At 38.0% G+C, this 13447-nt stretch overlaps 1 protein-coding gene across 5 annotated transcripts in view; it reads left to right on the top strand.

Moving 5' to 3' along the window:
• Positions 1-13447, top strand: part of JAK2 (Janus kinase 2) — a 95532-nt gene that overhangs the window by 36489 nt on the left and 45596 nt on the right. For 4 of the 5 annotated variants that reach the window (XM_042053969.1, XM_042053964.1, XM_042053966.1 and 1 more), the window contains exons 2-3: positions 3237-3382; positions 7586-7836. In XM_042053969.1, the coding sequence (XP_041909903.1) occupies positions 7617-7836 (220 nt within the window). In that variant the 5' untranslated portion in view covers positions 3237-3382; positions 7586-7616. Of the gene's footprint in view, positions 1-3236; positions 3383-7008; positions 7085-7585; positions 7837-13447 lie in introns of all 5 variants that reach the window. The other variant, XM_042053968.1, reaches the window with a different exon arrangement.

The following is a 13447-nucleotide window of genomic DNA, read 5'->3' as shown; positions in this document are numbered from 1 at the left end:
GCACTTTTTGTGATACTTTGCTGTAATCCTTATCTCCTGTCGAGTGAGACCTTCAAACAAAGTTTAATTAGAGAAGCTCCCATTGAGTCATGAGGTGCAGAAAGGACCCCCTTGCCTTCTAAACTCCTTCTTGGAGAGGAGCTTAGTGTGGCTGGATCCAATCTTAGCCCCAGACTAATAGTTCTAAGCCTAAGAAATTATAGGGTAGTGATTAACCTTTGTACAACTTTGTTCCACAGGATTAAGGAAGGCAAACCAGACATATTTATATAAAAATGAATTATTTACTATAATAAATGATTAGACATAAAGATCTTAATCAGAATTATTTACTGTCCAGTATGGAAGCTAAATTAGGATAGTATAGTGTACTATGTCAAAGCAATTATATTAAAGCCATTCTATTAAAGCTAGCGAAGAAACCCCCTGAAAATTGTTAAGTAGAGATGGATGTTACTTACCCATAGCACCTACTGTGGACAAATCTGTTTCACTTAACCTGGAGGAGTAGAGGGGTACCCTCACCCAAGGGAGGAATCTCCACACACACTTCAAGAAGGGATGTGTTAAAAGAACCTGTTTGAAAGTGGAACTGGACTCTTAGAGTGTAAAGTGATTGTCAGTCATATCCAGGCCAACTGTGTCACCTTAGCATTTTTAGATGAGGATGCTTTACCATATCTACCACATCTTCACCTCACTATCAGGATGTTTAACTTTGGTGTTGATGAGTCAGACTGGTTTTAGCATAATTCAACACCAAAAGTAGCATGACATGCCCCTTTTAGTTCACCACAGATAGCTTTGGAAAATAGGGCATTGTTTGAGTTCCATTACTCCATTCCAGGCAGAGCATCCTGCTACACCACCTACCCACCATCACGTGGGAAGGCTTTCATTACTTTTGTTCATTTAAATTCCTTGAAAGAAGGATGTGTGTATAAGCAGATAGAAAGGGTGCTCATTGCTGTCATCTTTGGTTTACTGGCAATAAACATACTGAGTTGTTGGGAGACTGCCTATGTCTTCAAGGCCTTGCTTGTCAATAGAAAATGCTGCTTGATCTTTCTTCTTTCACTAGTAAACTGAGTAGTTGGTGACACAGGCACAAACACTAATTGTATTTATAGCAATTCTGAAGGCTTGTTGAAATAACAAATTCTGTATTGTGTTCTTTGCAGACAGTGGCAACTTGGAGATGATGGACTAATTTATTTTGACTGAGATTCATTAGACTCTTAAGTTAATTTTGGAACTGGGCATTTAAATCCTTGCAGCTACCAGAAATGTAAGCTGGTGTAGACTTGAACAAATAGAGGGAAGGAGGAAATGGGGGAGCTAGGTCACTGACAAGATGGGGCACTATGAGATTGGTACAGCAGCTCTGCTTCTGAAAGAGTAAGTTGTGTCAGATGAGACTTACTCAGTCTGAAAGTGTGTGAACTGAATAGTTTTATAAGGCCTTGATGCAGATCCTGTAAATGGGTATGTCAGTAAATGTGTGCTGAAGAAAAAGTAGTTGACTCTCTCTTTAAAAAAAAAAAAAGGTAGGGAGAGAAAGAAAGAGGTGTATGTTATGTGAACCTCTTCAGCTTGGAGTTTTTAATCTCTGAGTTTCCATGCTTCTTGTTCACAGCTATAAACTGCCCTTTCTTAAGCAAGCAGTCATTTTTGTTTGTCATATGAAGAATAGACTTGATATTAGGCTGCTTTATTGATTTTTGCCTTTGAAATGCAAGATGCAGTGTCACTGAGGCTATTCAAAATGTTGCAATCCTTATTTTGCTGGGTTTGTGGAAAAACTACATGGTTAAACAAAGTCAGATAAAATCTTCATGCAGTTTCGCTCAAAGTCAGGAGCCTGACGGGGAATTATGAATGGTAGGCAGTCCTGAGCATGGAACAGTATTTTCAAAATAGAAAATAATTTAGAATACCCACAGTGCCCCTTGATCTGAAACCTGTGTGAACAGGTGGAGGTTCTCTGCTTTATTTGAAGGTTGTGCTCTCAGATCAGTGTGCATGGAATGTGTGCTCAGTAGGTCAGAGATAGATGGGTCTCCCCCAGACAACCCCTTCCTCTCTCCCTCTGGGACTTCAGCACAGGTCTGGAAAACTTGCACTGACTCTGCTGGCCTTCAGATCAGATGCTGGTATGATCTGAAGCACTTGGAGGAGGTGCATACAAATTACATAGCTGTCCAAGCAAGGCAAAAGTGTCTCTCTCTAGAGCTAGTTTTGCAAGAGGAGAAACACTAATCATTGCCATCAGTTTGACTTCTGTGGGGAAAGAAGCTGAATTGAGAACTGCTCATTGAGATGGGTTCTTTTTTGGGGAGGGAAGAAGGGAGGGAGTGTGGTATTCATGACAGACTCAGTCAACACAGCACATGGCACTGAGGAAGCTGTGTTGATATCTTCACTCCTGTTCAGGGACAAACATAAAACATAAGAGTTCCCCCATTCTGAATTGGGGCCCCGGTAACTTCCCGGGGGTTTCCCCCCCCCCCCCCCTCCCCTTTTTATTCAGTTTTTAAATTAATTTTTGATTCTCTATCAGGCACTTTCCTGTGTTGGGAGGGTCACAAAGGGAATGTATATATTTTTTCACTGCTGCAGGGAAGCTGCTGTTGTGCTTAAGCGCTTTCAAATAGGGTTTCCTGCAACCACAGAAGTGTTGCACAAAGAGAGCAGGGGTGGGTGTGCCCTTGCCCTTCCTGCTACAAGTCAGCTGGTCTTCCACATGAATTGAAATGAGTGGATGTTGTCAGTTTTCAAACAGGATTAATGGTTGTGGCTAAAGGGACATTGCTACATGAAGTGAACATTCCATGTCTCCTTTTGTGATTATTTTTCCTTTTTCATTTCTGTTTTCTTCATGAAATGCTATCAGCAGTTTTCATAAACTGATGCTATATTCACAGAAAAGAAAAACGTATGCAAAGAAAAATTGGTAATTACATTTGAAGTCAGTTATCTGGCTTCTATGCCAATTTCTTGCTAGAATTGAGAAGCAGTCTCAGTACCAAAAATATGGTTTAATTTTTTAAAAAATTTTGTATTTTAGACAGCCCAGGTTAAAAAAGTTCTTGTCAAAGATGTCAGGAATTTGGGCAAATAAGATAGGAGGCGATCACTTTGTCTGTATCTAAATGCAGATTTGAATTCTTCAATAATCATGCATTATGTATTGTTCACAGCCATTAACATTTTTTAATATTGTGTTTTTATTGCAGATACATTATGTTCCACCTCTGCCTGTGTGCGTGCTTTGTCTGACTTTCTGTGGATTCCTGCAGCAAGTGGATGGCTTGTGACATGCTTATTTAAAGGGCTTCATCATTCCCATATTTAATACAGAGATCTCTCAAGTGATAAAAAGGTAATTGACTGTTGGGGATTTATCTGTAGTGAGAGGATGCTCTCATTTTTGAACCTTTGAAGTTGTACCTTTGAAGTGGTATGGCTAAAGACCCTGGCTCAGGAGGCTTCCCTTCAACAGCCACCTATTGCCTCAAATGCTCCCCCCTCCCCCCCCCCCCGCAAAGAAAAAAGCCATAAGTTGAAAAACAATCTTCAGAAGGCTGTGAATGCTGTGTATTATTAAATCATGAGAATTTTGTATGTCCTCCATGTTTTAGTGAAACGCCTTCTGTAAGTCATGATTTTTCATCTCATTTACCAGTTTCTTGATGGCTGACTTAAAAAGAACCATATGAATTACTGCAGCCCAGTGTGGCTGGTGAAAATAATTTTCAGATGCATTGGAGGAACAAACATCGACAGAGAATTGTATGTGAACATGTTCTGTCATAGATGCTGGTGATTGTGGTTAGAGCAATATAGGGAATGATTAATCTTATCCTTATATTATCTGGATTAGGAACATAAAATAATTCTATTGAACCAAATAATCTGTTCATCAATACCAGAATCACATCTTTCACAGCTAGTGGTTTTCATCTCCAAAAGATCATCTTTGTATCTCAGATTTTGTTACCTAATCCTACTTATCACATGGATAATTGGGTAGGCCATTTTTTTCGTTGAGTCTTCATTATGTCAGACATCCACTTAAAAATGTGTGTAGACTTGGTATAGGTTTTTGTGCCAAACAAATACCTTTGTGGTACCGATTAACTTATCTACAAAAGTCCCATTCTCAATATATTAAATCCGTTCATATAGCTGTGAGAATTATTCACATTCTTTACAGAAACACAGAAATTCTTTTGAACTGCGGTATGATAACAAATCTGTATAACCTAGAAAATTATACTCAATGTGTTCTGCAAACAGGTTATTGTCTCCCAGTATATTTAGTCTCAAAATGCTTCACTTCATCAGAAAATAGGTTGTATTTTAAGTATTCTGGATCAACAGCAGTTATTTTCTTTTGCCATGTTTAATGTTTCTGTTGTGCTAGTATAGCGGTCTCTACATGGAGCAAAGCAGGGAAAACAAAGTGTGTCCAACTGGAGACTTGTTCTGCTAAGACATACAGGTGAAAGCAGTTTTGTTTTGTTTTTCACACCACCAGCAAGTGGGGACCTTGTGTTTCAGTTACTTTGAATGTGAGGCTCTGTCTGTATAACTGCTTTAGTTGCATGATAGAGGCCAAGAAAATGTTTTCTATTTTCAGTGAAGAGAATGATGTAGGAATATTTCTTGGTTTAATCTGTTTTGTCTGCACTTTGATATAAAAGACGAACTTGAAACTTGAAAATTATTTTAATTTGAAGTCATGACACAGTTTTACAAATAGTATCTCTTGAGATTTTTTCACATTGTCACATGGAACCTTTGAAATTAGTGCAACAAATAGAATGGAGTAGAATATTCTGCTACAGTATTTACATTTTTTACTGCATTTTGTTGCTATTTCATATTCTTAGGTGTGATTAAGCAAGGTTCCCTTCTTGGTTTATTGAGTTTTTTTATACTGAAACAAAGAGGGAGTGATGGGAGTTTTTTGAAAGGACAAATATGTTGTAAATACAGACTTTATGAAGGAGAGGTAGGCACAAGTGTGTGTGTTTAGTACGCTTCTGAAACTGGCCAGGTTTTCAGTTAGGTTTACAAATTATATTTCCATTCAGTGTTGGACAGACATAATGCCAAGTGACCAAGATGAAAAGATCTGTCAGTTCAGGTGAAGGTTTGAACAAGCAGAGGATTAATATTGGAGTATATTGGGAAAACTACTGTAGCAATTAAAGACAGCCTCCTGTGGAAATTAAAGCTGTGGGTTAAAGCTGTGAATGTTTTATAAAAGCATGTTGTAGAGCACAAACATTATATCTTGCATAATGTTGACACAGGTAGTGAGAAATCTTTTAAATGTAATGTTTCTAGCAATGTGGTGGTTATTTTCTTCTAAAAAACAGTATTTCCTTGTTAAGACGGATGCTTTTTTCTTTAGTTAAACACCTACCTGTTACCTGTGCTACCTTTGGAGCTAAAAGCACGTATCTTCTCATTTAAAGGTGGCTGGCTCTGTAAATGAGACACAGGGAATCCATATGTCCCCTACATAAGGGCTTAAGAAATGTAATGAATGACATTTGCATCTAGACATTAATTTTTGTATATTTATGTGTTGCTTAGTTTGGGAAGTAAAAGGGTGCATTTTTCACTTGGTGATAGTGTCTTTTTTCTTTTCTCTTTCCCCCAGAATTAGCATAATGGTACACAGTTTTATTCTCGTTTGTGTAATTGAATATTTTTGTCATCTCATAACTCAAGAAGTTAGTGTTTTCCTTATTTAAGGTGTTCAGTCTTTTTTTCCTGCTGTTATAACTGTTGCGATTTCCATAGCACACATCATCTTTAGCCCACGTTAAATATTCATACACTCATGCTTTCTTAAGTAATTGCACTTAGGAACAGAAAATTTAAAAAAAACCCCAAAACATGCTCCGAACAGCTCTTTTATGACAAAGGAACGTAGTTCAATACACACAAAAGCTGTTGAAAATAATGCATTAAGAATGTAATACTCACAAGCCTATGCAAAACAATAAACATATTTTTAACTTAAACAGTTAAATTTTCAAGTACAGTATCTTTATTAACCATTCAATATCTCAGCAGCGACATGCAGACCCTTAGTGAGTTTGGGAATGACGCCAAGCTGACTAGTGCAGCTGAAGGGATTGAGGCAAGGGACACCATCCAGAGGCACCTTGACAGACTTGAGAAGTGAGTCCAGGGGAACCTCATGAAGTTTGACAAGGGCAACTGCACCTGGTCTTGCATCTGGGGTTAGACCAATCTCCAGGATCAGTACAGGCTGGAGGATGAATGGATTTGAGAGCAACCCTATGGATGAGGGCTTGGGGATCCTGGTGGATGAAAAATGAGACATGAGCTGGCAATGTGCACTTGCACCCAAGAAAACCAATTTTATGGTATAAAAAGAAGCATGGCCAGCAGGTCAAGGGGTGTGATCCTCTTCTCCTCTGCTGTGCTTTTGTGAGACCACACTTGGAGTCCTGTGTCTGGCCCTGGGGCCGCTAGCGAAGGAAAGACATGGACCAGTTGGAGTGAGTCCAGAGAAGGGCCACAAAAACAATCAGAGGGCTGGAGTGCCTCTTCGTGAGGAAAATCTTAAGACAGTTGGGCTTGTTCAGCTCAAAGAGAAGGAGGCATCAGGGGGACCTTATTGTGGCCCAAACCATTCTTTGATTCTAAAAAACCAAATCTTTATAACTGTCTTGTTTAAACCTATTTTCATGCCGAATTCATGCAGAATTCCAGGTGGTAGCTATTTGGAATCACTTTTAATAAAAGCAAGCTTTTAGACTGTGATCAAAGCCTTTGGCATAAACATGGATTATACCGATTAAAATTATTATGGAGTCACAGAGAAGCAAAGACATTCTTCAGCTGGCTTTTGGAATATGCTGTCTAATTTCATGGTTTTAAACCTTTTTTTTAATTATCAGATATACCTGTGGTTACTTAATGCATTATTAAAGTCTTCTTTTCTTTGATTACATTTATCAGAAAGGACTGTTAGCTTGCAAGCAGATTAAATGATTTTTCTGGAAGAAGGTGGTCTTGGAAGATCTCCCATTCATAGGTATAAACCAAGTCTTTTAAATTCGCATCTCAGCACTTGTTTTCTGAAGTGTTTGCTTACAGTGAAAACTTAGCTTAAAGGTGCTATTTCTGTCCTTCCCTTCATCGTGCCAGTTTGTGACCCAGCTAGTTATTTTGTCTTGTAGGTTTAAATTGGGAATAAAATGAGTTGTACAGATCTCTTTTGGCTTTCAGGTTTAAGTAGCATGTTGCAGTTGGACAAATGAGCACATACTGTCTAAAATCCAGTGAAAAGTGATAATCCTCTAGCTGGACTCCCAGTTAATACTTTGTTTGATCCTGTAATACTGTCTGTTACTTTTCCTCCAGGGTGATGTAGTAAATCAAAGAGAAACTTAGCTTTTCATAAACTGCCTAAGCCATTCTCTTGTATTCAAGTTTCAATGTTTTTCAGTGTCAGAACAGTACTGTTATTAAATAGGAGTATTACAGATAAAACCAAGTACACTTAGTCAAGAAGTTTTTCTTACATTTCTTTCAGACAAATGCTCTGAACAGAACGAAAACAAGCTATGGCTTGTCTTACAATGACAAATATGGAAAGTGCAGCAACTTCTACTGTCCACCAGAATGGTGACATCCGTGGGAGTAACAGTGCGCCCAAGCAGACAGAACCATTGCTTCAAGTGTACCTTTATCATTCTCCTGGGAAGACAGAAGGAGATTACCTTCAATTTTCAGCTGGAGAATATGTTGCAGAAGAGATTTGCACTGTTGCCTGTAAAGCCTGTGGTAAGTATATACCTAACAGTTGATCTAATGAAGCAGTGAAATTCAGCTTCATACGAGAAAGTTTTTAACAATCCAGGGCTCATCAAAATGGTGGCATTTAGACTGGAATGCTAATTTCTCTGTTCTTTCAGAAGTAATTAGCACCAGATTGTAAAACTGTTCCCGTTAGAATGGTTGTGAAGCTGAATTGGGTGACTGCTGCATTTTTTCAAGTAATTTAAGGGTATACCATCCTTTAACTGAAAGTCTTCTTTTGTTGCGCTGAGATACAGTTTGAATAGTTAAATCATTGCAGGAGCTGTAAATAGCTTGAATTACTTCCTGATGCAGCCCTGCAAAACAGATTGGTCCTGGAAGTTAAGTATATGTTGTATATAACACATGCTTAATCACTTTGCAGAAGGAAATTGTTCTATTGGATATAACATGACTGCTTGTGTGTGTGGTTAATGCTCTTTGTAATAGTTTAGGAAATCAAGTGTGACTAACATGGTGGTATATTTTAAATAAAAAAATAATACATTGATATCTAAGTATGCCTTTGAATTGTTACATTTACCCAGAGTCTAGCATAAACCTGCAGGTGCCGGGTGTGGGTTCGGCAGGCACGTTGGGCGTCAGACTGTAGGTTCTGGGTGTGGGTTCGGTCTGGACCGGGCATAGACGGTCGGTGACGAGAGATCTCTATAGGCAGATCTTGGAACATGCGGTTTATTGCAAAGGGCGTGGGTGTAGGGGCACTGCTTAGAGCTGCCAGCTGCAGCTCTGAGCAGGCCCAAGAGAGCAAGAGAGTAAGCGGGTAAGTAACGAGAGAGAGAGAGCGAGAGAGGAATGAGAGTGAAGAAGAAGTGAGAGAGAGTGTAGTAAGAGTGTGCGAAGAGTGTGAGTAAGAGAGAGAGTGAGAGTAACTGAAGTTCTGGTTACAATACAATAAATCATCTTCTGTACTGAATATTCTAATTGTCACTAACCAATCTAATACAAGATACAAATCCTATAGCATTTACATACAGCCTATAAGAGTTCTTATATTACCATAGAGTGTTACATCTTAACTTCTAAAAACTACTCTTTGGACCCCTTCTGCTGAGCTAGTAGGGTCTGCTCTGACCCTTGGACCTGTTTGCAAGCAGAGGGTATTGTTTCATCAAGAGGGGATTACTTCAGTGGCCATACCATTGTTTTCTAGTTGTTCAGTAACTAAGACCTGGTATTTCAAAAGTGGCTTTCATTTCGATGTTGCCTGTAGTTTTCATATTCCCAAAATCTTTTGTCAGGCAATCATATTTATAAGGCTTTCCTGTTTCATCTTCCCCAACATAAACCACTGCTGAAATTTGTAGTAAAATAATTCAAGCATACATTTTGTGCATGCATCTTCCTTTCTTTGCAAAAGTACATTGAATTTTTTAATAAGACAAAGGAATTTCAATAATCTCTGGGTATGAAAGTGACCATCTTTTTGTTCCTCATGTGTGCGCACACAAACGTGTACACAGTCTCTCCACATGTTGCGTTGGGTTGTCAGTGTTACAAGGCTGGATTTCTCTTTTAGCTTTCCAAATGTTGCATTTCAGGTGCAAATGAATTTAAAAGAAGGGCTTGTAATTCCAATTACATGCTTAAGAAAAGACTGGATGTGCCACTCAGTGCCATGTAGTTGACCTGGGGTGGTGTTCAGTCATAGGTTGGACTTGATTTTCTCTAAGGTCTTTTCCAACCTAATTGATTCTGTGATTCTGTGAAATACTTGTTTCAGTGGGTCACAATTATGAAGCTGCTGACTCTGACTGTACAATTTTTGTCTCCGAACGATCTTAGACTTCTGTGATTTTATGGCTTTACTGTTTCTAAATATAGTTGTAATGACTTTAGTTTAGGGAGGAATCTGTCATTTTTCTTGTGCTGATAAGTTTCTTGCAGTGAATGAGCTACATGCTCTGAGTTGATAATTTATTAGTATATGCTAGTTTCACAAAGATTCTTCTGGGTTTAAGGCCCATTCTTCCTCTTAAATTCTTTAGGTGTTTCAGAGTCTGACTAAGGTCGGAGTTCAGAGAGTTGCTTTTCATGTAACAGGAGAATTTTAGATGGATAAGCACATATGATGAGTTCAGTAGAAATGCTGCCTGGTATTCATTCTGGTAGACCAGGAGGAAATTGGTATTTGGAGGTGTGCAAAACTTTAGCTTTGTGAGGTTCTTTTTCTCTAATGACCTTGTAGGTTGGAGCTTGACAGATGGACCTGGGAGTTTTCTGAAGCTAAGGTATCTTTTTGATGGTGGCCCCCTGTCATGGGCAGAGACATCTCCCACTAGATGAGGTTGCTCAGAACCCCATCCAGTCTGGCCTTGAACACTTCCAGGGATGGACATGACAGCTTCTCTGGGCAACCTGTTCCAGTGCCTCACCATCCTCACAATAAAGAATTTCTTCCTGATATCCCATTTAAACCTACTCTCAGGTTGAAGCCACCAGCCCTTGCCCTATCACTGCAGTTCCTGATGAACCGTCCATCTCCACCTTCCCTGCAGACCCCCTTCAGATACTGGAAGGTTGCTGTGAGGTCTCCATACAACCTTTTCTTCTCCAGGCTGAACAGCCCCAGCTTCCTCAGCCTGTCTTTGTAGGGCAGGTTCTCCAATCCTCTTACCAACTTTGTGGCCTCCTCTGGCCTTGCTTCAACTGTTCCATGTCTTTCTCATGTTAGGGGCACCAGAGCTGTTCAAGATGTGGTCTCATGAGATCAGAGTAGTAGGGAAGAATCTCCTCCCTCGACCAGTCTTTAGGTCTTTTTTTGGGTAAAGTTTGAATTGTTTTCTTTAGCTAGAATCTTGTGACATTCCTGGGAAAATGTGCAGCCCCTGTCATGTATGATATTCTTTTCATCTACATCAAAAACATAGAAAATCAAATTCCTGCTAATTTACAAATCCAGTTAGACTTCATACTCTATTACCTGTTTTGTCAGACCTCACCAGCCTCTCAAGACTTCTGGGATAGTTTCTGGTTTGCTGGGAGGGCTAGTACTCTAACTCCTATGTGTACCCTCTTATACTTGACTGTTTTAAACATAATTTTGTATGAACAGTACTCCTGATCAGGTTGTTTTTACAATTTTCTATTGCTTCAACTTGGTTCACCACAGTTTCTAAAATACATCACTAGTGATTTATACTTGTACGAAGGAATTGTTTCATCATTTAAGACTTTATCCTTGTAGAGCTGAGGCAGACAAAGCCCTTTGAAAAGTGGCTTCTGCCTAGCAGATACTAACTGTACAACCTTCTTCTCAAAGGATCTGTAACTTCTTTTCTTTCTGAATTAGTGGAAAAGGATAAAATGGCTGTGGGTTTTTGTTCTCTTTCATAACAGTTATTAGTGCTTAAATCATGTGGCATTGCTGCTTCTTTTTTTTTTTTTTCTTTCGTGTTTTTTGGGGTTTTTTTTCTGGGAGATTTTTGTGGTTGTACAGCAGAACACATATGTTTCCGTACGGTCAAATAACGTTTATGTCGGCAAGACTCATCTTTCGGGAGTTAGCTATGAGTCAGCATACTTCATAAGAAGGGAGTCATTCAGGTGGTAAGCAAGACTGAAATGTAAAAACTTTTGAGTTGTTAACTTTGTGATCTGAACAACTGACAGATCTTTTGATATCAGAGCTGATTACATCCAAGTATGACTGTTATTAGTGGCAAGCAGGACTTGATCTAGGCAAACATCAGCAGCAGAGAGACTCTCATTACGTCCCTTTTAAACAGTTCAAACAGTTGAAGGATTTCCAGTCGCTGCTGGACTTGACTTTAGATCTGTTATATCTGGTATATATTGGCTATAAAATCATTAGTCTGTCTAAATATTATTCTGCCAGTTTCATACATGCACACAAGAGGTCAGCCCTTTTTTTTTTCAATTTTATTTGAAAACAGTTTTCTGGTTTTGGAAAAATAGAAAAATATTTGTGTGTTTGTATTTTTTTATAAGGAAAATTGAACATAAAAGTGAATATCACATCTCCAAACAGAAATGAAAAAATAAGTTATCTTGAAATTAAGTTTAAATTTATGAGTCAGTTGTGGTTCAGTTCTTGGATGTTGGCTAGTTAATTGCCAAGTAAAATATTAGAAATGTCACACCAAATTGAAGAAAAGGTATTGCTCTCAGCCTGAGGGGGAAAGTGGTATTAGAGGAACTAACTGATGATGGAGATGAAATATGACAGAGAAATTGTTCTAGAGGTTGCAGAATCTTTGTGTTAGGTGTATTTTCTAAATTCAGAATCAGAGACTTGTTTTCTCAAATCGTGATCTTAGACCCTTTAATCTTCTCTGCTCTCTGCCAAGTAAGTAGAATTTCTCTTCTAGGCTCTTTTTCATGTCTTCACAGTCAATTTATAAGACTATCAAGCAGTGAAGGCCATTTGAACAGAAGTTTAAGTAATGATTTGAGAAAGCCACCAGAGTGGTGCAAGAGAGTCCTAATACAAACTTGATGTGATCTTTTACAGCATAAATAAACATGATTGTTTACAGGAAAGCTGTAAACTTCGTTCATAATTTTTCTTTTATTCAAATTCTAAATTATGAAAAAATCTAGAAATCTGTTTAAAAATTAGCATGTGTAACTGAAAATAACGTGAATTTTGTTGTGGTATAGGTAAGTCAGATACAGACTACTAAAAACATCTGAAGTCTGAATTTGAATCTCGAATGTGTTCATTTGTATACAGAAAGAAATGTACTTGATTTGTATACTTCATTACTGTTACTATGCTATATCAGTAATTTTGTAATAAGATAATTCCCAATGTCTTTTAAGTGGATTTCAGAGATTTTATCATTAGACAAAGTAATTAAAAAACATAAACAACTTTGGACTGTACACAGTAACTTAATGGAATGCTAAGTTATACAGAAGATGATTATAATATGGCAAAATAATTTTCTTTTAATATGTAAAATAACAATTTGCTTATTTATTCCATTGGCTGAATAATATGAGTAAAAAATATGTGCATCACTTGTACGTGTAATCCAAATTTTTACAGGATTAAAGTTAAAAAATTGAAGATATTTTTAGGTAAGTGAGTTTGTAAATCATGGCTCAAACAGTTACAGTTACAAGCTTTGCATAGTTTGGTGTTAGGCAAATAAATTTGTGCCATGTTCTTGAAAATCTTAATAAATTAGTAGCCAAGTATAACCACTTTAAGTGTAACCAGAACATTTGAACAACACAATGAAAAATGTTTTGCTAATGCAGGAACATAATATTGTGTAGCATCTTGATTTCTGTCATGGCTTGTCCCCTGGTGTATGAGAACCCTGAATTTCTGTAGAATCTATCTGACTTTATCTACTTCTTGATAGACTTTTGTTCTTATATCCACATCCCTTTCTGTTCGGATCGGTAAACTCTGTAATCTTTTTAATGGAATACGTAAACTTTTAAATCTTTTTAATTGAATCTGTAAGCTTTTACATCTTTTAAAAACTTTTTAATTGAGCTAGAATCCCAAGAGGGAACAAGTTTTGAAATTCTGACAAGGTTGCTGAGTTTTGGACAGCTAGCAGTTAACAAAAGACCTTGATTCTGTTGAGTTTGGGGG

This window comes from Corvus kubaryi, unplaced genomic scaffold (assembly GCF_017639235.1).
Source record: "Corvus kubaryi isolate FWS band 111438036 unplaced genomic scaffold, C.kubaryi_AGA036_p1.0 split1-37296, whole genome shotgun sequence".
Classification (NCBI taxonomy): domain Eukaryota; kingdom Metazoa; phylum Chordata; class Aves; order Passeriformes; family Corvidae; genus Corvus; species Corvus kubaryi.
Note: the sequence above shows the minus strand (reverse complement) of the source record. Positions and strands in the feature narration are given on the sequence as shown.